This window comes from Mesoplodon mirus (genome assembly GCF_964341445.2).
Source record: "Mesoplodon mirus genome assembly, chromosome: 3".
NCBI lineage: Eukaryota > Metazoa > Chordata > Mammalia > Artiodactyla > Ziphiidae > Mesoplodon > Mesoplodon mirus.
The window spans coordinates 102,173,426-102,197,561 of NC_138978.1; the positions used below are offsets into that span (position 1 = coordinate 102,173,426).

At 40.4% G+C, this 24,136-nt stretch overlaps 1 protein-coding gene across 1 annotated transcript in view; it reads left to right on the top strand.

Moving 5' to 3' along the window:
• The first annotated feature begins 17,197 nt into the window (after window positions 1-17,197).
• Window positions 17,198-24,136, top strand: part of EEIG2 (EEIG family member 2) — a 103,777-nt gene continuing 96,838 nt past the window's right edge. The window contains exon 1 of the mRNA XM_082615352.1: window positions 17,198-17,425. Coding sequence (XP_082471478.1) covers window positions 17,286-17,425 — 140 coding nt within the window. The 5' untranslated portion in view covers window positions 17,198-17,285. The remainder of the gene's footprint in view (window positions 17,426-24,136) is intronic.

Genomic DNA, 24,136 nt, shown 5'->3' on the forward strand with positions numbered 1-24,136 from the left:
TCATTACAGTTAATGCTTCCTCCCACCACCCACTCAAACTGCTTGGGCTGGAGGCCTTGATGGTGGGGATCAGCTCCTCTCTTCTTGCCCTTTTCCTCTTCATTCTCTCAGCTGGCCTTGGGCCAGCCACGGGTGGAGGAGCCAGAGAAGGAAGAGATAAGGAAAGTTCTTGTTTGACAGGCACAGGTGTAACCTAGCATTGGTATACTCTGGCTGTGGCAGGTATTTCAAATTGACTCTTGTTCTCAGGGTTGTTTTTATGAGCACCTTGGATGTTCCTCTGGGAGCTCCTCTGACCACAGCTTCCTTGAAGCAGGCAAGACCTCCACCTTAGCTGGACACTTCTACCCCCACCCGACCCCCAGCCTCACCTTCTGCCTCTGAATCTGATGGCACATCTCCCCCTTCTTTGTGCTAAGGTTGACTGGTTTAGGCAGAAGGCTTCTTGGGCATGATTCTTTTTAAATGACCCCAGGCATATATTCCTACTAAGGGTTTCATACCTTTAAGATGCCAAGGAAAGGGTTAAAGTTACTTTCCAAATACAGTTCTTTATTCTAATGCCAGAAAACTTTTCCAAGTATTTCTGTGTCCCATGGAATCCAGAGGATGCAAGTCAAATTCTCCATGTTGTCTCCCTAAAGCCTTCCTTACTAGGCCTGAGGCAAAGTAAAAACACCTGTCCCACCAGGCTCCCAGGGGTGCAGGCAAGACACACGACACATTGAAGATTCTTTCCATGAGAATCTTCCAAATCTCAACTAGCTCCTCAGCCCCTTCAGTTTTAGCCCTTGGATAGCCTTAAGATAGGCAGGGGAGTAAGGATCCACAGAACTGGTTTTTAGACCTTCTTTGTAATTCTGGCATTGATGATCTGATTCTAATGCTGAACTCTGGAATATGGGGATAAGTGGGGCCCTCAGCTGAAAGTAAGTTAGAAAGAGTCCTGTTTTAACATCTGGTTAGAAATACTAAAATATTATGTCTTTCCATTGCTATTAGGAGCCAACGCCTTAACATGTTCTATGGAGCGCTGCGTGATGTGGCCCCTGCTTGCCTCTCCAGCCTTGTCTCCTGTCACTCTTCCCTGGGCTCAGCCACACTGGGCTTGCAGGTCCTTAGATTGTCTAAGCCTTTCCTACCTCACAGCTTTCATAAATGCCTAGAATGTTCTTTCTCCTACCATTCTTTGTCTTCTCATTTTTCAGGTCTCAGTTTAATTATTACCTCATTACAAACGACTTTCCTGAAATAGCTTCCCACCCCCAATCCATTATTCTCTCTTATATATACTATTTTACTTTACAGCACTTATCACAAGTTATATAATTGTGTGTTTACTAGTTTGTGGCCATATGGCCACACACTGCTTACCTATTTACCAAGCATTTCCATTTTCCTCCTGGGCATACGATTGGACTGCATTTCCCAGCCTCCCCTGCAGTTAGAGGCAGCCATGTGACAAGTTCTAGCCAATGGAATGGAGGCAGAAAAAGACCACTTCCAGGCATGAAAGCCTTCCAAGTTTGACTCAATTACCATTGTGAACCTCATCTAGGAAACTCCAGGGGACAGGGGTTCTGCCACTTACTGACTGTGTGACCTTGAGAAAGTTGCTTAATCTCCCTGTTCCTCACTTTCTTCACCTGTAAAGTAGAAGAATAATGTCTACCTCATTGAAGGGTGAGGTTTAAATAAATGAGTAAATGAAGGTGCTTAGACTAGAACAATGGCTAGTACATAGTAAGTGCTCAATAAATGGTGATAATATTGTTATAATGGATTTTTATTATTATGGAATAACTAATGATATCAGCAAACATATGTAATAAGAGAAATACAGATTGGCAAGGTTTAAATTGATAAGGTAGAGAAAACAGACTTTTTTCACATTATAAAGGAATTTTTAAAATCATAACCAATAAACATGTATTAGGATGAACAGAGCAGGACTTGACTATGTGAGAGGTAAGAAGTAGCAGAGAAATTTAGAATTAAAGGCTTAGAAACCTCTGCCAATTAAAGATCAATCAGCAATGAAAGTAAAGGAATTCTGAAAATATAACATAGCCATTCAGATTTGATTAAAAACCAAAAAAATCAGTTTATATACCACTTTTCAAGAACACATCAGTGTAAAGTTAAAGCATATCTGTATTTTTCAATACCAAACACCCACTTAATCAGCAAAGACAGATGGGAGCCCTTTCCTCCTGCCCCTGCCCCTTCTACATTGCATAACCACCATATCCCCCCCTTTTACCAACGACTTCTATCTGGGAGTCAGCAACATCACTCATACTGTAGCCCAGGCTTATCAAACTAGTGCAAGGCCAATATATTTGGCCCCCAAAAAAGAGTTTCCACAACTGCAGGTGCTTGATTAGCTAAGATATGTGTTAAGAAATCGTCTGCTCTAAAGATAAAACCAAAAATTGAAGCAAGTCACTGGATAACTTTGATAAAACTTGCTTTTAAATCTGTTGCTTATGCATTTACCTCAGTTTCCTTTCTTACGTGTTATTGGAAAAAGATTTTTTTCCTTTATTTTTTGTCATCCACATTATTATTCTGTTTTGGGGGGTTATTTGTTTTGTTTTTTGTGGGGTTTTTTTTGTTTTTGTTTGGTTTGCTTCATAGTAAAACCATCAGGGTGAGATTTTGACACAATCTCCTTTGGCCAAACTGACTTGCCGTGCATGTAGCGGTCTTCTTGTTCCCACAAAGCAACTTCCCATCTTTTCTTAGCTAGTATTTTGAAGCGTGCCAAAGAAGGGAAATAATACTGGCTGTCTTGACATACCTTAAGTCTTGACCCCACTCTACCTCAAAAAAAAAAAAAAAAAGCATTTTTATAAAGATAGCTCTTAGGATTTAAAGGATAAATTTACACGAGTAAAATTAAATGTAACATTAAAATATCAGACTAAATGGGCCCACCGCATATTACTACTGTAATTCTTTTCAGTTTGAAAGTGAAAAGCCACAGATATGGACTAAGGTTCTGTTTAGAACAATTTGTGTTATAAATGGACTCACTTTTCATAACAGATCTTCCCTATCCACTTATTTAGGAAGTACTCTGGTAAAACAATTATTAAACCCTTAAAAAATGTTTTTTAATCTTAACCAATTCTACTGAAACTTAAATATTCCTTGTTAGAAAGATTATACAAATAAAAATTATACTTTCCAGCTGTTAAATTATATTGGATTGCATTAGTCATGATAATGACAGTAATTGTCTATGGACTATTTATTTGAAATATATTAACTGCATCAGATTTAAACTAGAAAGCCCCTGAGTTTGTGTTCAAAGAATATGTAAGCTAAAAGCTTAAATCCAGTCCATCCATGGATGGATGCTTTTTTTGTTGTTAAAGATCTTTCTGCTATTTTAAGAATCTCCTTGGTTAAAGATTTTGAACACAGTGAAAAATCTATACATCTCAGACACTGGGCTAAACAAGAAGGTCAGGTTAAGGTTACAAGAGGCATTTCTCCAACTTCTCAGTCTGAGACCATAAATATACTCAAGTAATAAAGGAAACAACATTGAATATAAGCAACCTGGACACTCATTATTACCATAGTGCAAAATTCAAGGTGTCCCCTAGCACACTTCACATTTTCATCACTGGCATCAGTTAAAGTGAAATGAATATATAAATTTCCAGAATATAATATAAATATATTTCTTCCCTACAAGAGCATACTTTCTGTATCAATCTTAATCCCTCCTTCCCTAAAATTGTTTGAAGTACCACCATCCTCTCTGTCATGGAGGTTAATAATGTTGGAGTCTTTTTTTTTTTTTTTTAACTTCTTTCCTTCTTCTACCACCATATGCAATGTGTTGCCAGGGCCTATTGATTCTAGCTTTACAATAACCTCTCATGAGTCTTCTCTTTTCTAACGACTCTGCTAATATCCTAACTCAGAGCCTCATAACCTATCATCTGCACTGCTGTAATAACTAGCCTTCTAACTGGCCCTTGCATTAGCCTCTCCCTAGCCCAATCTATCTTAAACACACCTGTCGGATTAATGTTCCTAATGAACAACTCTGATTTTTCATTCCCTTGCTCAAATACTTCACAATCTACCAGCCTAGCATTTAAAACTAGGACTACCCAGCCTAGCATTTAAAACCAGGTTGTGGCCGCAGTCTATCTTTCCAACCTGTTATTTTCTACTCCTTTTCATAGCTACTTTCTCCTTTGTTTCAACTCAGACTCTTCTCCTCCCTAACTTCGTGCTTCCTTCCTGCCTCGCTCTGTTGGCTCAAGTCGGAAATGCCTTTCCTTCCTCCTCTGCATTTGCAGATCCTACGCTTCCTTCAAGGCTCAAGGTCCAGCCTGATGCCACATCCTCCACAAAGCCTTCTCTTAACGTCTCATCTGGAAGTAACTGCTTCTTCTGAGGTACACTGGTAGTTATGTAAATGCCTCTTTCTCAACTTACTTCTGTTTTATTTTCCCTACTCTCAACTCCTGGAGAAGATCCAACTCTTATTTGCTCTTGTATCCTTGAATTGAATATTTGCATTTTGGTCAACTAAACAAATAAGAATTGAATAAATAAATAAATAAATAAATCCAATAAACAAGAGGTATTTAAGGCAAGTACGAATTTCATGTAAAAGAAGACATGATCTAATGCACAGAAAAATACTGAACGGTATTATAGCTAGACACCAGTTAAAAAAAAAGAACATTGGAAATGAATAAATATTTATATCTAGGTAATAACATAAAATAATCTTTTCTGAGAAATATCCCCTCAGAGTATTTATTCTAACTGATGCAAAGTTTTACGAGGAGTTTTTAATGGACAAACATGCCTAATACTTTCATTTCTACTTTCTTTATTATTAATACTAGCCAATGCTGCTGATTTGGCTCTAGGTAGTTGAAATAACATTTGAAACATCATCAGTTCATATTTAGGCCAACAAATATAAAATTGAATTGAAACACCATCAATCCAAATATAACCAAACCCATCACCTGGTGATTTATTTCCTGAAAAATAGAGTCAAAGTCTGTTTTTGTTTTACTCTAAACTTTTGAGATCACCTTTAAAACATCATCAAATTCATTTTTTTCACACATGCCCAGCAAAGAGCTTAGTACATAGAGAAACAGTCACTAAATATTGAATGAATGAATCTACAGAATAAGAGTGCTGATAGAATTTTTCAGCAACTAACTCTGAGTAATAATGCTATACTCAGAAATCAAGCCAATAATGAGCTGGAGAGAAAATAGGTGCTCAGTAAATATTTGTTGAATTTAATTAATATAATTTTAGAGCTGGAGAGGATCTTAGAGATGATTTGCCTTCTGTTAATTTCTCTTTCCTCTATCTGTACACGGTGTTTTTGCATATGTTTATTGAAGCACAGTATTAGCAAGTATTTATTTAGCTTTTCTCCATGTTAACTCCTTGAAGGCAAAGACATTGTGATGACTCACCTTCCCCAGGTAGCCTGATGTTTGGCAGATTGTAGGCACTCAAATGCTTGCTGAGTGAGTGAGAGCTAGTCTAGACCTCTGACACCCAATATGGCAGCCATTAGCCACATGCAGCTATTTAAATTACTTATAATTAAATAAAATTTAAAATTCAATTCCTTAATCATACCAGCCATATGTCAAGTGTTCAGTAACCACATGTGGCTAGTGACTGCCATATTGAATAGAACAGAGAATATTTCCATCATTACAGAAAGTTCTATTGGACTGTGCTGGTCTAGACTATTTCCCTCATTTTGCAGAACAAAATGAGCTAATGGAAGTTGTCACCTGCTCAAAATTAAACCATCAGAAGCAGAACTGGGATTAAAACCTGGAACTCCTAAGTCAGCGTTCATTGTTGTTAAGTCGCAACTCTGATTCATTCTAACTTAGGGCTAGTGATATTATGAGAAGCGTGGTCTTTATCTTATGATTGCCATAGAAGCTATTTAACTTTTGCATTGTAATTGATCAATTTGCAGGTGTTATAAACAAGAAGTTCTCTGTACCTCTGGTGTAAAGGAGAAAATAACACTAATTTTAAAAATGCTTTCCAGGTGCCTAGCTACACAAAATATTATAATATTCTATTGTGCCAATTTAATTAGAAAATGCATAGAATAGGTTCTGGTTTAATGGTTGCTTTTTGGTTTCATTTCTTTAAAGCATTCCTCTTTGGTTTACTAATTTATAAAAATTACTTGGATCTAAATCAACAAATTAATAAGATTTGTTCAGATTTGAGATTCAAGGTTGATTTGGTTTGAATTCTTAGAAGATTTTCTCACCTGCTTTTGAGAGCTTCAGTAATTTCTAAAATGCTCTTAGAGAAAGAGCCTCATTTTCTACAACTTCCATAACCTATTTGTTTATGAAATTAGTATTTAGTGTTCTCTGGAAAGAGAAATCTGGTTCTGCCCAATAGGAATAATTATAAAGAGGTAAGGAAGTAATCATTCCCATGGCTACCCTTATATTAGACTATGAAGGAGACATGGAAAGGAAGGACCAAATCAAAATTTAAGGATCCCCCAAGTGCTATCAGTCTAGGGCACTTAGACTATCACACTTGCCCAGTGAAAGAACACTTCTTAATCCACTCTAGTTATGTCCCGACTGGAAAGAAGTTGTTGAATAAACATTGCGGTTTCTGATAGAAAAGTGTACAATCTAGTGCTTGTTTTTAAGAATCACAAAGGCAATTTGCTATCTTTCCATAGAAATTTGAAAAAAGGTAAAAAAGAAGTACTGAAGAGATCAAGTTTCAGAATTAAAGGAGGTGCCTCAGAAAGTAATCTGTTTCTTTCACTGAAAGCTTTTATCCTTTTATCCAGGCAGACTAGTATTCAAGACAACTAAATGTCAGTACTTAGGTATCAATAACATTCTTATTTAACTACAGAACCAAAAAAGGAGGATGTGTTTTTATTGTCATATTTCCTTTGATGTGAAGTTAAAAGGATTTTGCTTGGCTGGGAATGTTATTATTCAAACTCCTGTGTCATTCTCCTATAATCATTCCTCAATAAAGCTAGTATAGTTCGGTTTTAGACAATGGAAAATTAAGGCAAGTATTTGATCTACCATTCTTAGAATGTATGCTTTTGCAAACAACCCAGTATAGGAGTGCTTCCCAAAAATGAATAACATATAGGAAAAAAAGCCATGAACTCCCAATGTTAATTTAGATTACTATAAGATTTCATAAATGGGGCTTCCCTGGTGGCGCAGTGGTTGAGAGTCCGCCTGCCGATGCAGGGGACACGGGTTCGTGCCCCGGTCCGGGAAGATCCCACATGCCGCGGAGCGGCTAGGCCCATGAGCCACGGCCGCTGAGCCTGTGCATCTGGAGCCTGTGCTCCACAACGGGAGAGGCCACAACAGTGAGAGGCCCGCCTACCGCAGAAAAAAAAAAAAAAAAAGATTTCATAAATGTATTTTAAACATCAAATTAGATCTTATAACTTTTATATAACTCTAAAACAGTACAATTTACAAATTAAATGTATCATAATATTCTAAACAAATGTCTCAAATTAACGACAATAGTTGAATATTTGTTCATTTAGCGAACATTTATTTGAGGATATACTTTGTTCCAGCATAGAGTATATAATACTAGCTGGTACAACAAACACACCCCAAATTTAAGTGGTTTTAAAAACTAAGTGCAGTGAAATAAGCCACTCACCAAAGGACAAATACTGTATGATTCCATTCATAAGAGGTACATAGAATAGTCAAATTCATAGATACAGAAAGTAGAATGGTGGTGGCCAGAGGCTGGGGGATGGGAACATAGGGAGATATCATTTAATGGGCAAAGAGTTTCAGTTTGTGATGACAGAAAAGTTCTGTAAGTGAATGGTGGTGATGGTTGTACAACAATGTGAATCCACTTCATATCACTGAACTGTACACTTAAAAATGGTTAAGATGGTAAATGGTATGTTATATGTATTTTACCACAATTTTTAAAAATAATTTTTAAAATCACACAAAAAATTAAATGCTAATTTCTCACTCACTTCACAGACTGATACCTTGGTCAGTGGGTTTGGGAGAGTGAGTGAGAGACTCTGCTATAAGCTGCTAATAAAACACCCAGGCTGATAGAGCCTTTCTCATCTTCAGCACTTGGCTTCCAAGGAGATCTTAACATAACATTCAGCCATCAGATGGGGGAAGAGTGAAAGAATCACATGCAGGAGTTTTGTATGGACTAGGCCTGGAAGATGCATGCATTTCATTGGCTGGAACTCAGGCTTGCAGCAGCACCTAATTGCAAAGCAGACTGGAAAATATAATCTGTGTACTCAGGAAGAAGAGAAAACAGGTTTGGTGGTGACCTAGCACTCTATGCCATAGTCCCACCATTTGGTCACAAGATATCCATTTCACCCTTTTTCCCCAAATAGATAATCCCCAAGAGAGATAATCTAAAATCTCACTCAGTTACTTCATTAAGTTCAAAGTACAGGATCTCCAGGTAACCACATGGGCTTCTCCATCAGGTCTGGATATAATTCCACATCATCTTGTGACCTAGTGATTCTCAACCACAGGTGATTTTTGTCCCCCAGGAAACAGTAGGCAAGTTCTAGAGAAATTTTTGATTGTCACAGCTGGGAAGGAAGAAGATGCTACTGGCATCTAGTGGGTAGAGGCCAGGGATGCTGCTAAACATTGTACAATGCACAGGACAGACCCACCCCCACCCCAAAGAATTGTCTGGTCCAACATGTCGATAGTGTCAAGGATGAGAAACTCATTGTGACCTATGGACTAATAAGATATCTTCCCCAGTCACACCCAGTATATAATGATGGAACAAATGTATTACAGTAGATACTTCCAGGTGGGACAGGGGAGAAAGGGAGACACTGGCCCACAGCAAAGATGAAATTCTGCATGGAGGCTTTGTGATGGCCCTGAACTGGCAGTGGCAGAAGCTCCTAGGCTAGACCATATTACTCTTTTCTGCAAAGAGCCCCCTTCCCCTTGTACATTGTCCTCTGTGGTCACTGACTCTGCCCTCTGGGAGTTTTTCCTCTAAGCCCACATGTGAGGTGGGTGTTGGGAATCATGACTTCCTTGAGGAAAGTACAGCTTTTAATACAGGCTCCTGATTTCTTTAGCAATACAGTCCCTCAAACATTGAAAGACTTCTGATCTATCTGCATCCAGTCAGTTCCATAATGCCAATAACACTAAAGTTCTTTCCTAGAGATAATTCTTGATCCTAATTTATTTCCTTACTTTTTCACCCCATGCTTCTCTTCCTCTCAACTTAAAAGTCCATCAGACTTAAATGTGAAGGCCATACCCTGAATCTAATCTTTGCTGCATAGCTGAGTTTTAATGGGCCCTTGTTGTCCAAAAGCTTTTTCAATCTTATTTCCTATTCTTTGAAGTACAGAGCAGTAGGCTTTTCCAGTCCCCTGAGTCTCCAAATTGCTGTACTCTCTGTATTCCTCTTCATTTATGCTTGCAAACCTACTCATTATTGCATGAGCTCCTCTCATTTTCTAATATCTTGCTATATGCAGCCAGTAGACATAACTTCCAACCTCTTCTAGAGCTATGGGCTTTGTAGGCACCTTATTTGCCTTCTGAATTATCACAGGCAACTCTTTCACCAAATATCTTGCCATGGGTTTCCATTTTCCAGCTCCTAATAAGTTTCCTTGTTGCCCACTGCCTGTCTGACTAGTTTTAGATTTCTACAATAGCACTCTACCTCTGTAACAATTTCTGAACTAAGGTAAAGCTACCTGTTGTGACAAACATACCTCAAAAAGTCACAGTAAAAGTTTGTTTCTTGGTCACGTAATAGTTCAATATTAGTGTTCCTGGTTAGGGGTGGAGGAGCAAGAGAATAACCCTTTGCCATACAGTCATCTAGGGACCCAGGCTTATACAGGCTCTGTCATCTTCAACATGTAACTTCAAAAGTTTCCCTTGGGGCTTCCCTGGTGGCGCAGTGGTTGAGAGTCCGCCTGCCGATGCAGGGGACACGGGTTCATGCCCTGGTCCGGGAAGATCCCACATGCCGCGGAGCAGCTGGGCCCGTGAGCCATGGCTGCTGAGTCTGTGCTCCACAACGGGAGAGGCCACAACAGTGAGAGGCCCGCGTACCGCAAAAAAAAAAAAGTTTCCCTTGACATCAAATTCCAAACAGTAGATGCCAGAAGAGAGGGAGGACCACATGTGGGAGGTTTTATGGGCCAGGCCTGGAACTGGTGCCATCACTTCTGATCACATTCCATTGGCCAATGGAATGTAAGTAAAAGTAGAGCGTGCATATTCCAGGAAGTGTTCTTAAAGGGAGGGAGCATACCTTTCTTCCTTCTGAGCATGCCTTGCATCTTCTTGCTGGTTGGAATTGAGAAATGGCTGGAGCTAGAGCAGCCGTATTAGACCATAGGGTAAAAACCACACGTTAAGGATGATGGAGCAACAGAGCTTGGGTTCCTGATGATCATGGAGCTCTCCTACCAGCTCTGGACTCTACCTCCTGTCTTTACTCAATTAAGAAAGAAATGAGCTTCTGTCATATTTAAGCCACTGTTGTTTTGAGTTTTCTTTTATTTGGAGCTGAACCTAACTTTAACTTACATAACTATTCTCTAACTGTTCGGTATGGTTACTTTTTCTTCTGCCCACTCCTCTTAGTTGGAGACCACTTATACTTCCTTCTCACAGTAGAGGGTACTATAAGATCTCTCAAATCTCTGATACAAGTAGTCTTAGCACATGACTAGCACCTTTATCGTTTTACCTGAGAAGTAAAGCACTTAGGATTGGTCCATAAATTCATATCATTTCAAGAAACACTTATTGAATACCCACTAATGCCAGGTATTGGGCTAGATACAAGAGATACAAAGATGATTAGCAAACCATCCCTGCCTTTGAGGAAATTTATTATAGGTATTGGGGTAGATATTTAGATCTGCTGCCTCAATTTCCATTCCATTATTCTACTTGAAGAAGTTGGAAAGCTAAAAATTATATTCCTCAGACTCCCTTGCCACTTGAATTCTAGATGCAAATAAGGTCAGCCAAATAGATGCACTTATGAAAAAATAGGTGCAAGTGAAATTCGGGCTATCTTCCGGCTGTTGAGGCAAGTGGGTGCTCAAAAGCTTTTTCAATCTTATTTCCTTTTCTTTGAAGTACAGAACACCTTGCAAGCAAGCTGTGATGACATGCTTGTGGCATCTAGACCCTTCATATGGGCTCCATGGTGGTGGCAACAGCAGCAGCAGCGCCCTATTTTCAGTTTCTCATCCCAGCTACATTGTAAATTAGTCAGAAGAGGCTAGCCTAATGCTTTAGTTACAAGCAATCCCCCCAAACTCAGTGGCTTAATACAATAAAAGTTTCTTTCTCACTGACAAAAGTTAACTGCATGCACAGCAAAGGAAACCATCAACAAAATGAAAAGGCAACCTACGGAATGGGAGAAAATATTTGCAAATCATATATCTGATAAGGTGTTAATATCCAAAATATATAAAGAACTCATACAACTCAATAGCAAACAACAACAACAACAAAAATCCAATTTTAAAATGAGCAGAGGGAGAATTCCCTGGCAGTCCAGTGATTAGGACTCGGTGCTTTCACTGCTGGGACTGGCTTCAATCCCTGGTCGGGGAACTAAGATCTTGCAAGGTGTGAGGCACGGCCAAAAAAAACAGTGGGCAGAGGAATCAAATAGACATTTTTCCAAAGAAGACGTACACGTGGCCAACAGGTACATGAAAAGGTGATCATCATCACTAATCATCAGGGAAATGCAAATCAAAACCACACTGAAATATCACCTCACACTTATTAGAATGGCTATTATCAATAAGAAAAGAAATAACAAGTGCTGGCAAGGATGTAGAGAAAAGGGAACCCTTGTACACAGTTGGTGGGAATGTAAATTGATAGAGCCACTTCAGAAAACAGTATGGAGTTTCCTCAAAAAATTAAAAATAGATCTACCGTATGATCCAGCAAGCCCACTTCTGGGTATATACTTGAAGGAAAGAAAATCACCATCCTCAAGAGATATCTGCACTCATGTGTTCATTGCGGCATTATTTATAATAACCAACTCATAGAAAGAAACTAAGCGTCCACCAATGGATGAACGGATAAAGAAAATGTTATATATAGACATAATTCGACCATATGAAAGAAGGACATTTTGCCATTTGCAGCAACGTGGATGAACACTGAGGGCATTATGCTAAGTGAAATAAGTCAGACAGAGAAAGACATATACCATATGATCTCACTTATATGTGAAAACTAAAAAAAAAACACACAGATACAGAGAACAGATAGGTAGATGACAGAGGAAAGGGATGGAGAGCTAGGCAAAATGGGTGAAGAGGGGTCAAGAGGTACAAACTTCCACTTATAAGAGAAATAAGTTCTGGGGATGTAATGTACAGTATGGTGACTATAGATTTACTGTATTGTGTATTTGAAAGTTGCTAAGACGCAAAAGGGAGGGGATATGGAAACATATGTATATGTATAACTGATTAAATTTGTTATAAGGCAAAAAATTAAAAAAAAAATAAACAAATAAATTTAAAAAAAAAAAAAAGAAAGTTGCTAAGAAAGTAGATCTTAAAAGTTCTCAACACGAAAACACAAAATTTGTAACCATGTGAGGTGATTGATGTTAACTAAACTTATTATGGTAATCATTTCACAATGTATACCTATATCAAATCATTATGTTGTACATCCTGGACAAATACAACGTTACATGTCAATTATATCTCATTAAAACTGGGGGACAGGGCTTCCCTGGTGGCGCAGTGGTTGAGGGTCCACCTGATGATGCAGGGGACATGGGTTCGTGCCCTGGTCCGGGAAGATCCCACATGCCGCCGAGCGGCTGGGCCCGTGAGCCATGGCCGCTGAGCCTGCACATCCGGAGCCTGTGCTCCCCAATGGGAGAGGCCACAACAGTGAGAGGCCTGCGTACCGCAAAAAACAAACAAACAAACAACTGGGGGGCAAAAGTTTATTGCTGCTGCGGGCAGTTGTTCTCCAGGGGCTGACTCAGTGATCTGGGCTGCTTCAATCTTGTGGCTACCACATCTTCACACAAGGTTTCCTCCATGATAATTGTAGCAGGGAAGAGAAAGTCTAGAGAACTGCTCAAAAGCTTGTCACTGTCTCATCCTGGAAATGACATATTACTTCTCACATTTTATTGGCTAGATCTAGTCACATGGCCCTACTGAACTGCAAGGGGATTGGGAAATGTAAACTCCCATATGCCCAAGAAGTAAAGAAGGACCAGATATTAGTGGCATCTGATAATATTTGCCACAAATGATGTGACTTGAATTCACCAGTCTGTTGACTTCTACTCCACCAGCCCTTCCAAAGGTTTCAGAAGCACTGAATTGCCTGACTGATATCCCTTTGTTTCAGGTTTCTACAGGTAACCCTGCCTGAATCAGGTGTGCGCTGGTAGCTTTCTGTCCCCTAAACTCCATCACTCTCCACGCTTCTGTGCCTCAGGAGGCTATCCTCTAACAGCTGCATCTTCCAGGTTCCTTTGCCCTCTTGCTTTGGTTGGTTTTAGATCATGCAAGGTACCAGCAGGAGATCAGAAAGCAGGAGGTGAGAGAGGTCAGGATATTTATCCCCCCTCCTTTCAACTCCCCACCAGACTATGGGTTCCTTACTCTGCAGTTCTGTAAAGAATCCTTTCATTAAAATTTCCTCATTTAAACACTTTGAGTATGATGTCTGTTTCTTGCCTGGACCTTGACTCATACACGCTGTTTAATAATCAAACCACGAGTCTAAAAAAAGAATACTAGACTCCCTTCCTTCAGTTTTACTGAAGCTGGAGATCTTTATATACTTCAAATCTGAGTAGATCATTCCTGTTTTAAAACTTCAATGGCTCCCTATTATATTCGCGGCACCACACCCCACTCTAAGTTGCAGCCAGACTGAACTACTTTCAGTTCCTCCTGCAGCATGGTCTCTCTTCCTCTGAGCCTTTGCACACGCGGTACCTTCTTCCTGGAGACTGCTCTCCACCCCCACTCTTGCCATTCAGACATAAGCCCAGAAAGTTTTCCACAACCCTACTTATCCTAGTTGAATGTATTGTATTCCCCCAGCAGCCTCTATTAACCCACTGTCATGTAAAGATAGAATTCAATGTTACACTGTACCACAACTGCCTGCTTACTTACCTGTGTCCTCCGATAGACCCTAAGATTCCGCACAGAGACTGCATCTTAGATCTCTAGGACTTATCAAGGTGCTTGGCACATATTAAGCACTCAGTAAATCTTGGATAGTTCCTGAATGTCATTGAAAAAGCTTGAACCCTCCTCCTCTAGCTACTGTCCTTTCTCTTTTCATTCACTGACAAAAATCAGAAAAAAAAAATTTGGTCACCTACCCCTCATGACTACCTACCATTCACTTCCCAGATTGTTACCCCAAAACTGGGTTTGCCACTTGGTGGGTGTTGAGCCAAAAGACACAAAGAGAAGGAAGGATTTTTTACTTGCAACAAGTAAGGAGAATACTGGGGATCTTTCCCAAAGCAGTATCTCCCCAACAGCAAAACTGGGGAAATTTTAAGCTAAGGGTACATGCGTATTCATGAAGGGGCTTGAACAGAGGAGAATTCAGCATAGAATTGGGGCAAAGGTGGACAGAGCCCAGGCTTTAGTTGGTCGAAGCCAGAAAAAGTCATCATTCCTTAGGTTCTGATCAGTCTGGGGTCTCAGCATGTAGTTACGGTCCTCCACCTGGGTGAGGGGCCTTAGTTCCTGCAGAACTCAAAAATAAGTATCAGATTGTAATATATATCCCTTGAGGAGGAACTGGGACTCTGTTTTATTGCTGAACTATTGTTACTTGACTGCTTTCCCTTTGTCCTGCATTCCCTCACTTCCCTTAAGATCATTAATTACTGACACCTGTTCAAGGGCAACTATTGTCTCCACGCTTAGATCCCCAAATGGCTTAGGCCCAAAACGGCTTCTCTTATGTCAAGAAAACCATGCCTGGTTCTTTTTCTCCAGGGACCCCCTACCCTATCTGCTTACAAGACCATTTTAATCTTACTTTGCCATCACCTTTTATGCAGGCTTCTCTTGCCAAGATTACCAGTGACCTCCTAGGACTTCAATTTAATAGCTTCTTTTCAGTCCAAATCCTCCAGGACTGCTTCTCAGCAATAGACTGCCCTCCTCTACTCTGCATAGATCATAGACCTACCTCTCTCTCCCCCCTCTAATTTATCTGCTTGCGTATCTGTATTATAAGCCCCTGTGTGACTTGTTCATTTGTATTCTCTAGTCCCCAGCACAGTGCCTGGCACACAGTAGGTATTAATAAATACGAATGTTAAATGCTTAAAACTCTCTCTTTTCTTCCAGGCCATTTATCTTCCTTGATCTCCTCTTTCTCTGTTCTCAGGTGCCTTCACAAGCTCCTCTTCCTCCATCTACCCATTAAATATTCTTCAGAGTAACTCATTTTTATCCATTCTTGGGAGTTCAGCCGTCAGGGAAAATGCTCTAAATCCCAAATGCATATATTCAGTCTTAACCTCTCCCCTGAGCTAAGGCTGCCCTTCTCTCCCTGGATGTCTCCCAGTTCAAATAAAGGTTCATTATCGCTTCCATTTCCAACCTGCCCTCCTCCTGCTTCCAGCCGTCCAACTAGTTTTCCAAGTTACAAACCTCAAAGTCCTGTTTAACTCTTCTCACTGCCTCTTCCCCTTGTCCTGCTGGCCAACCAGCTATATTCACTACCAAACCCCCAGCTCCAAACTCCTAAACTCTGTCCCTGTGTCTTTACCTTCATTTCCTTCACCTGGAACACCTCCCCTCCCCCCCACACCCCACCTTGTCCCAAATCCTATTCATTCTTTGAAATTTAGAACACTGGTTAACTTCAATTAATTGCTCCTGCTTCTGAGTTCGAGACAAACTGCTTCTTCATTCTAAACGCACGTGCTAGGTTTGTTTTTTAACGACAGATTTGTATATGTCTCTCACTAAATTGTACAACTCTTGAGGTCAGGGTTTTTCTGTTTTTTGCGTTTTTTAAAAATAAATCATTGGGTCTAGACAGTGACTAATATTTTAGGCGATTAAAAAAATTTTATGTGAATGAATGCGTGAATAAGTGAGTGAACTGGGAACGAGAATCTCTTCAACGGCAGCCTTTCAGAGAGATTACGGAGAGGGTTATAACTCAGACCGAAAACACGAAAATTATGTAACCAAGTAGGCAATATACATTGTAACAACATACACCTACCTGCCTATAGAGGGCAGGTAATTGCTATGCATCTATGGAGACTTTGTTTTTAGGCTTTTCAGTTCCCGGTATAGACAGACGAATTTTAGAAAGGAAGGTACTATTTTCATCCTGTCTGTACTCTTTTATCCGGGATGACAGAAATTAAAGAAGAAACAAGAGAAAACGCCTGTGGCAGTATAGTGCCTGAGTCCTCAACACATTTTAATCCTTTCCTTGTTCTTCCTCGTTTTATATTAGGAGGCACATGAATTTAGAGTACCTAAAAGAAATTTTAGTTTTAGGATTTCAATTTGACGAAAACAACGTCGTGGAGATTCTGATTAACCCTATTAACCCATGACTCTCAAACCCAAGGGAAAAAAAATATGAGTGGAGGGGAAAGGGAAGAAAGGGGCGGAGCAAAAACTGAAAGAAAGGCAGAGAGGAAACTGTAGAAGGAAGTTCGTTTTTGGTAGGATTTGTCTTTTTATTAACCCCTGAGAGGCGTGACGCCCTAACGCCCAGAACCTCCACCCCCGCCCTCCCGCTTCCGCCCGGCAGTGCGCTGCTGGCCGTTGCCGCTGGGGGCGCCTCCGACCCCGAGGCGTTGAGGAGGCGGCGGCAGCAGCAGCGGCGGTTCTCGGAGCTTCGCCTCCCCTCCTCCCAGACGGGCGGCGGCGGCGGTTGCAAGCTGCACACCGAAAGGGCGCCCACCGCTCAGGCGAGCTGCAGCACGACCGCTCCCCGTGGGTCCGCGCAGCGGCCGCCGCCGCGCTCCGGCCGGGGCTGCCGCGAGAGGAGGCGGCGGCGGCGGCACCGGCCCCGGCCGCGCCTCCACGCGCAGCTCGCAGCCCCGGCCATGGGGCTGGGCGGGCCCGCGGCTCGGCCGAGTTGAAGCGGCGGCGCCGGCCCGGGCGCCCGTTGGGGCCGCCCCCGCACCCCGCTCGCCGGCGTCTGGCTCTCATGATGATGAAGAAGAAGAAGTTTAAGTTTAAGGTGGACTTCGAGCTCGAGGAGCTCTCCTCGGTGCCCGTCGTCAACGGGGTCCTCTTCTGCAAGATGCGGCTGCTGGACGGCGGCAGCTTCACCGCCGAGTCCCCCAGGTAACGCGCCGGCCGCTGCTCACGAGCAGCTGCGCCCTCGCCTGCCCCGCAGGGGCTTGTTGGATGGGCAGCATCTCTTTCCGTGGCCCATTTGCTCCAGGAGGGCGGCCAGCCTCGTGAGCTCTTCTTTCTCTAGGGACCCGTCTGAGATCGGTCAGGAGTGTATCGATCTGCGCCAAGTGCTTCGCAAATGGGTTCTCGGCTGGAGTAAGCCACCTGTGCTCATGATTCCAGATGGTTCCTGGTATCTGCCCTTCCCTCCTAAATTCTCTTGGAATGGGAGCGATGGTCAGAAGGGAGAGGATGCTTCTGGTTTCTCTTTAGACCTTTCCATATTTGTGAGATGCAAAGTGGAACTTGAGCTGTTGTTAAAACAAAAATAACCCAAACTGCTCGAGTTCCAAGAGCGCCCGCTCTAAACCGAAGCCTGTGCTTTTAGCGTTTCTTCTTCTCCGTGTTGGTTACTGGAGGGCGCTGGAGTCCAGGATGAGGCCGGGGTAGGCCTGGTCAGGTTTGAGTCAAGTGTTCCCTGGCACAGACAGGACAACAGTTTGTGCCTCATCTCAGAGCTGCGTGTCCAGTTACGCGCTAACACGCACTGAATTGCCCGTTTTGAGGTGACCACTAGTGGCTCTCAGTGGGGAGGAATTAGAACCAGAAGGAGAGCCCAGGCCCTGCTCTCATTTTGAAATGAGCCCTTGGGCTCTCTCAGGGAGTGTCGTTGGCAGGTTTCAGAATGAAGTCAGGACTGGTAGTGTTCCTTGAGTCATTTCAGGGGTATTTGTAGGTTGACAGATCTCTCCTAGGGTAAATGTTCCTTAAGAGAAAATATGTGGAATTTTAAAAAATGAACTTTTACGTTCCTGAGATCAAGGAATAAGGCTCATAGTTAATGCTTATTTTGCTTAGATGTGCTGTTCATGGACTTCATTTTTACCCTAAAAAATATTCTGCTTTCCTTTTATCTGTCATCCCTATTAATAATGTAAAGGAAATAATGTCCATGGGTTGTGGAATTGGGACCAGAAAATTGTCCGCAGTGGCAATATTGAAGCCTATGAAAGCCAAAAAATGTAAATGTCTAGTTGGCCAAAGCAAAGGACGTATGAAGCAATACTGATTCTCAGAATTAAAAAAAAAAAAAAAGATCAGCTGAAGATAGTTTTTTAGATTAAGCTATGATGACACATCTACACAATCATTTTTAACACATTGGTAAGAGAACACTGTAACTCAGAATGGTTGAGCAAATATTGTACCAGCTCTTAAGGTGCTGAATGAAGTCCAAAGCCAATTCTTGAATGTTGTGTAGGTGCAAATGACAGTCTTACCCTGTTCTGTGGCAAAGTCCCACCCACCACTCTGGCAGTTAGACCAGCTCTCCTGGGCCAGTGGTGACACCTGGTGGTCAGGGTACTTCCCTGCTCTCTCCTTTCTCCCTCAGATTATTGGTTTGGCTTGCTTATAAATCAGTTATTCTGGTGTTGCAGACAGTCATTTATTCAGCAAATAGGTATAGGCTAAACCTTTTAAATATCATATTTAATTCTCACAGTAAGCCTATGAGGTAGGGATCCCCATTTTGTAGATGAATAAACTGAGATTCAGCATAACTAACTTTCCTAAGGTCCCCACATCTGGTAGGTGAAATGCCAAAATTCTAATACAAGTCTCTCTAATTTCAAGCAGATTGATGCCATGTAAAGGAGAAAATTGTGTGTTGTGCTGAAGAGGGAGCTTCCCAATGGTTTTAACAAGCAAGGGGTGTAATTTGATTTGGAATTTGCAAGATTGGAAAGGAAAAAGCAGAGTACCCTGTATTAAATTTACCCCTTTTTCTTCCAACTAAAATGTGACTTTAATCGAAGTCAGTTAGGTTAAGAGTAGTGCTCTGTATAACCAGCCAAAAAACACCCATAGTTTGGAGGGAAGTGATTCATAAGAAGGAGCATGTTCCTTATTAGGTACAGGTAGTTGGTGTAAAGCTAAGACCAAGATGTTGGAATGAGGTGGGTCTGAACCTAAATCCTAGCTCCACCATGGCAAACCTGGGTTGGTTACTTAGCCTCTCCAAGCTTCCATCTATAAAACAGAAACCATCACTGGCTTATGGGGGTGTTGTGAGGATTTAGTAAGACGATGCACCTAAAACAGCTACCACAGTGCTCTGGCACCAACTGACATTTAAAAAGAAGACAAGGAGCTTGTCTGAAAGGGTTTGTTTCCTTTACATGTTATACTTAATTTTTTTCAATTTTTTTCTCCTGGCAACTATGAAAGTATTGATTTCAAAAAGATACCTCATTTTAGAAGAAAAAAGAAAGAAAACCAGAAATACTTAAGGATGTGAATTATTTAAAAATTGCATAACTTAAGGCAGAAATGTAGAGAACAAACGTATGGACACCAAGGGGGGAAAGGGGAGGTGGGATGAATTGGGAGATTGGAATTGACATATATACACTAGTATGTATAAAATAGATAACTAATGAGAACCAGCTGTATAACACAGGGAACTCTACTTAGTGCTCTGTGGTGACCTAAATTGGAAGGAAATCCAAAAACGAGGCGATATATATATACATATAGCTGATTCACTTCGCTGTACAGCAGAAACTAACACAACTTTGGTAAAGAAACTATTCTGGGATTTCCCCAGTGGTGCAGTGGATAAGAATCCACCTGCCATTGCAGGGGACACGGGTTCGATCCCTGGTCCGGGAATATCCCACATGCCGCGGAGCAGCTAGCCCGTGGGCCACAACTACTGAGCCTGCACTCTAGAGCCCGCGAGCCACAACTACTGAGTCTGCGTACCGCAACTACTGAAGCCCACATGCCTAGAGCCCGTGCTCCACAACAAGAGAAGCCACCGCAATGAGAAGCCCGTGCACCGCAACGAAGAGTAGCCCCCGCTCACCGCAACTAGAGAAAGCCCATATGCAGCAACGATGACCCAACACAGCCAAAAATAAAATTAAATCTTTAAAAAAGTAAAAAAATAAAGCAACTATACCCCAATAAAAAAAATTTTTTTTAAAGGCATTGAAGTTTTAAGTGTTTTTTAAAAAAATGGTATAACTTTTCATTCTTGGGTACCAGTCTAGGCAGTGCATCTCTAAATAAATGCTAGATTTTAATTTTTAAAAGAATCACCTGTACCTCTCATAAATCAAATATAGTTAACACTTAAAATTTCTCCCATAAAAATATGCAATGAACTACACAGAAAAGGGTTAACTTAGCAGGCCCAAGACTGCTTTCCTGAGAAAGGCCTGTTTACAGTGTTTTTGCTGGCATCTGGGAGCCTGAATGTTCAGCAGTTGCCTACAGTGAATCAAACTTTAGAGTGGCTCATTGTGCCTAGACTACAGTGTGATTTGTGCTGAATACTTTCTGGGAGTCTGGAATTTTGGCCTGTTCTAGGCAGAGGGCGCCTACGTGACCAGCCCGGAGGTGCCTATGTGGGGGGAGGGTACCCTTAGGTACTGCATCTCTAATGAGTTTCCTTGGTAGACACATGTGTTGTCACAATTTGATGTTGGAGAAATTGTGTTCTGGATGACTCCACTGAGAAAGAACTCTTGGAAGCTTGCTCTTGGTTTCTGAGGACTTTGTTCTGTGCCCCTTTCTCCTTTGCTGATTCTGCCTTGTATCGTTTTGCTATAGTACATGTACGATACATCTTAGACATGGGTAGGACTATATGCTGAGTCCTGTGAGTCCTCCTAATGGATCACTGAACCTGGGGGTGGTTGTGGGGACCCCTGATGCATGAACCTACGTAAAAGAATAATTCATTTTGTTAAAGAAAAGCCTTGGAGGTACATAGCAAATTATAAATATATTTAAATATATTTTGTTTTGTGCAGAAACTAAAGATGAAGATCATTCATTGTTTACCAAATATTGAGCATTTACCAAGTTTCTAGCTGCCTGTCAAGGGCAACAAATATAAAGGCCTATAAGGCAATTACCTCTACTTAATGAAATTAGATCATACATGGATAATTGCTTGATGATAGGAGACAGTATAATCAGTGGGTCACACAATATGTGAGTGTTGTTGAAATTCTGAAGGTAAAGAGTTTGTTTACAGCTGTAAAGGTTACTGAAAACCACATCAGCTTTTCAGTTGTGCATGCTGGAAGGATGAAGTGGCGTTGACAAGGAAGTGTGGGTGGGAGGACTGATTGAGCAAGCTGGCAATAGGAGTTGGTGATAGATCAGCCTGACTGCTGAGAGAGTTCACGTTAAACTTCTAGCAGAAGATAGAGACATTGAATGCAATTATAAAGAATTTACTTTCCACTGCTTATAGGATAAAAGTCAATCTAATTACTCCAATAAAGATGTTAAAAAAAGTCAATCTAAGATTCTTGAGCTAGGTTGTAATGTAATTAAAGTGGTGTTTAAGCTGGCTGGTGGGCTGATGCTCTTTGGATTCAAATGGGGATAGATTAGAAATGAGGAGACAAATTAGGAGTCTATTAAAATAACCCAGGCAGAAGTGAATAAGAACTTGAACTTGGAGGCTTCTCATGGAAGTAAGTGATGAAATGAAAATGCTATGACAGATGCCTTGATGACATGACAGAGTAAAGAAGCCAGGAAGAATCTTTGTTTTGTTTTGAAAGGGGAATATACATATCGTTGGGGAGATAAGAGGAGGTCAGTTATATGTTTAACATACTACATTTAGTGACAGGCTGATAAGCAGTTGGAGACATATTTACTGTGGATTTCTTAGCTCTGGTCTATTGTAAGTAAGCCTGCTTACTGGATTTTTCATCTAAAATTTCCTTACACCGTTTTGCCCTTTTAAAGATTATTAATGAAAATTAATCTTAGAAGGATCCAGTTTCTCATGGGAAGGTGTATCCAGTGAAGATGTTAAAAAAAAAAAAAGACTTAAAAGGTACTTATTTGTGTACCGTATGCTAACACATATATATGGAATCTAAAAAAAAATGGTTCTTAAGAACTTAGGGGCAGGACAGGAATAAAGACGCAGACGTAGAGAATGGATTTGAGGACACGGGGAGGGGGAAGTGTAAGCTGGGATGAAGGGAGAGGGTGGCATTGACATATATACACTACCAAATGTAAAATAGATAGCTAGTGGGAAGCAACCAAATAGCACAGGGAGACCAGCTTGGTGCTTTGTGACCACCTAGAGGGATGGGATAGGGCGGGTGGGAGGGAGACACATGAGGGAGGGGATATGGGAATATATGTCTACATATAGCTGATTCACTTTGTTATACAGCAGAAACTAACACAACGATGTGAAGCAATTATACTTCAATAAAGATGTTAAAAAAAGATATTTATGTGTAATAAATGTTATTAAAAAGGTCAGATTTTTACATACAATAGTTAAAACACTCAGAAAATACATTGTACGATTATAATAATCTAATAAACTGAAGCCAAATTATTGCCTAATAAAATATTTTTGAAGACCTTTCAAAATGACAGAATGTTACATAAAAATCTTTTCAGAGCACTCTTCCTTTGTAAAAGCATTCAAATCACTTTAGAGGTTTACTAAGACTATCAGAACAAGTTTAATAATTTTGGGTCTGCTTTAATAAAGAAATATAATGAGAAAATTTTCCTGTATTTTTTTAGAATTTCCAAGTTTGCTTTATTTTTTTCATCTTTTTTTGTGCTCATAACTAAATACTTTTCTAAGTTTCACATGAGCTTGTGGCAGAAAACCACATGTGAATTCAGGGCGTATCTGGGAAGCTTATGAGCATATCTGTGTTGGATCTTTTACTTTGTAAACAAGTTGAAGGCATTTTTTTCTCTTTGGCCAGAGTATCTTCATGTTTTCAAGATTTTAGTTCGCTGCACACTGTGTACTTCTTTTTAGTAACTTTTTTCCTTATTGCAAAAATAACACATATTTATGTGGAAAACTTACAAAATAGAAAAGCAAAAAGAACAGAAATTGCATATAAATGAACCAGCTAGAGATAATCACTTATTATTTTGATGTATAACCTTGGAGGCTTTATTGATCTGTACACACACATATATATACACAAACACCCTCCACACACACTTATCACATACTTTTTAAAAAAAACCAAAGTGGGATCATACTATACTTATTTTTTTTTCATTTAATGTATCTTCCCATATCATTAAGTATTCAATTACAGACTTATTTTTAATAGATGCATACCATTCCATTGTATGGATTTCCATGGTTTGCTGAACAAAGCCCCTTTTGAAATAGTCTTTCTTCTTTGCTTTCTTTTTTATTAACATTTTTATAAACACACTAAATTGAGCATCCTTAAAGATGTGCACATCATTGTTATTTTTTTAGGATTCACACTTAGAAATGGAATTATTGAGTCAAAGGGCGGTTTTAAGGCTTTTGATATATGTATACTATTAACTTGCCCTTTGATACATTAAATTGACTTTTTTAAGATGAAAACATTACTAATAAGTAGCAAATACAAAAAATAATGCTATTTGACCATATGGCACAAAATTATTTATACCCTGACCAGAAATGAGGTCATCTATTCACATTATTATAATAGCTATGAAAATGGTAGCTAACACTTAATTGAGCTAGTACTTTTTAAAAAGTAGATAGCACTTTGCCCATGTGTCAGGAACTTTTCTAAGCCTTTACAGCCTCAAAATAATCCTAGGAGGAAGGTATTATTATTACATTATCACTAT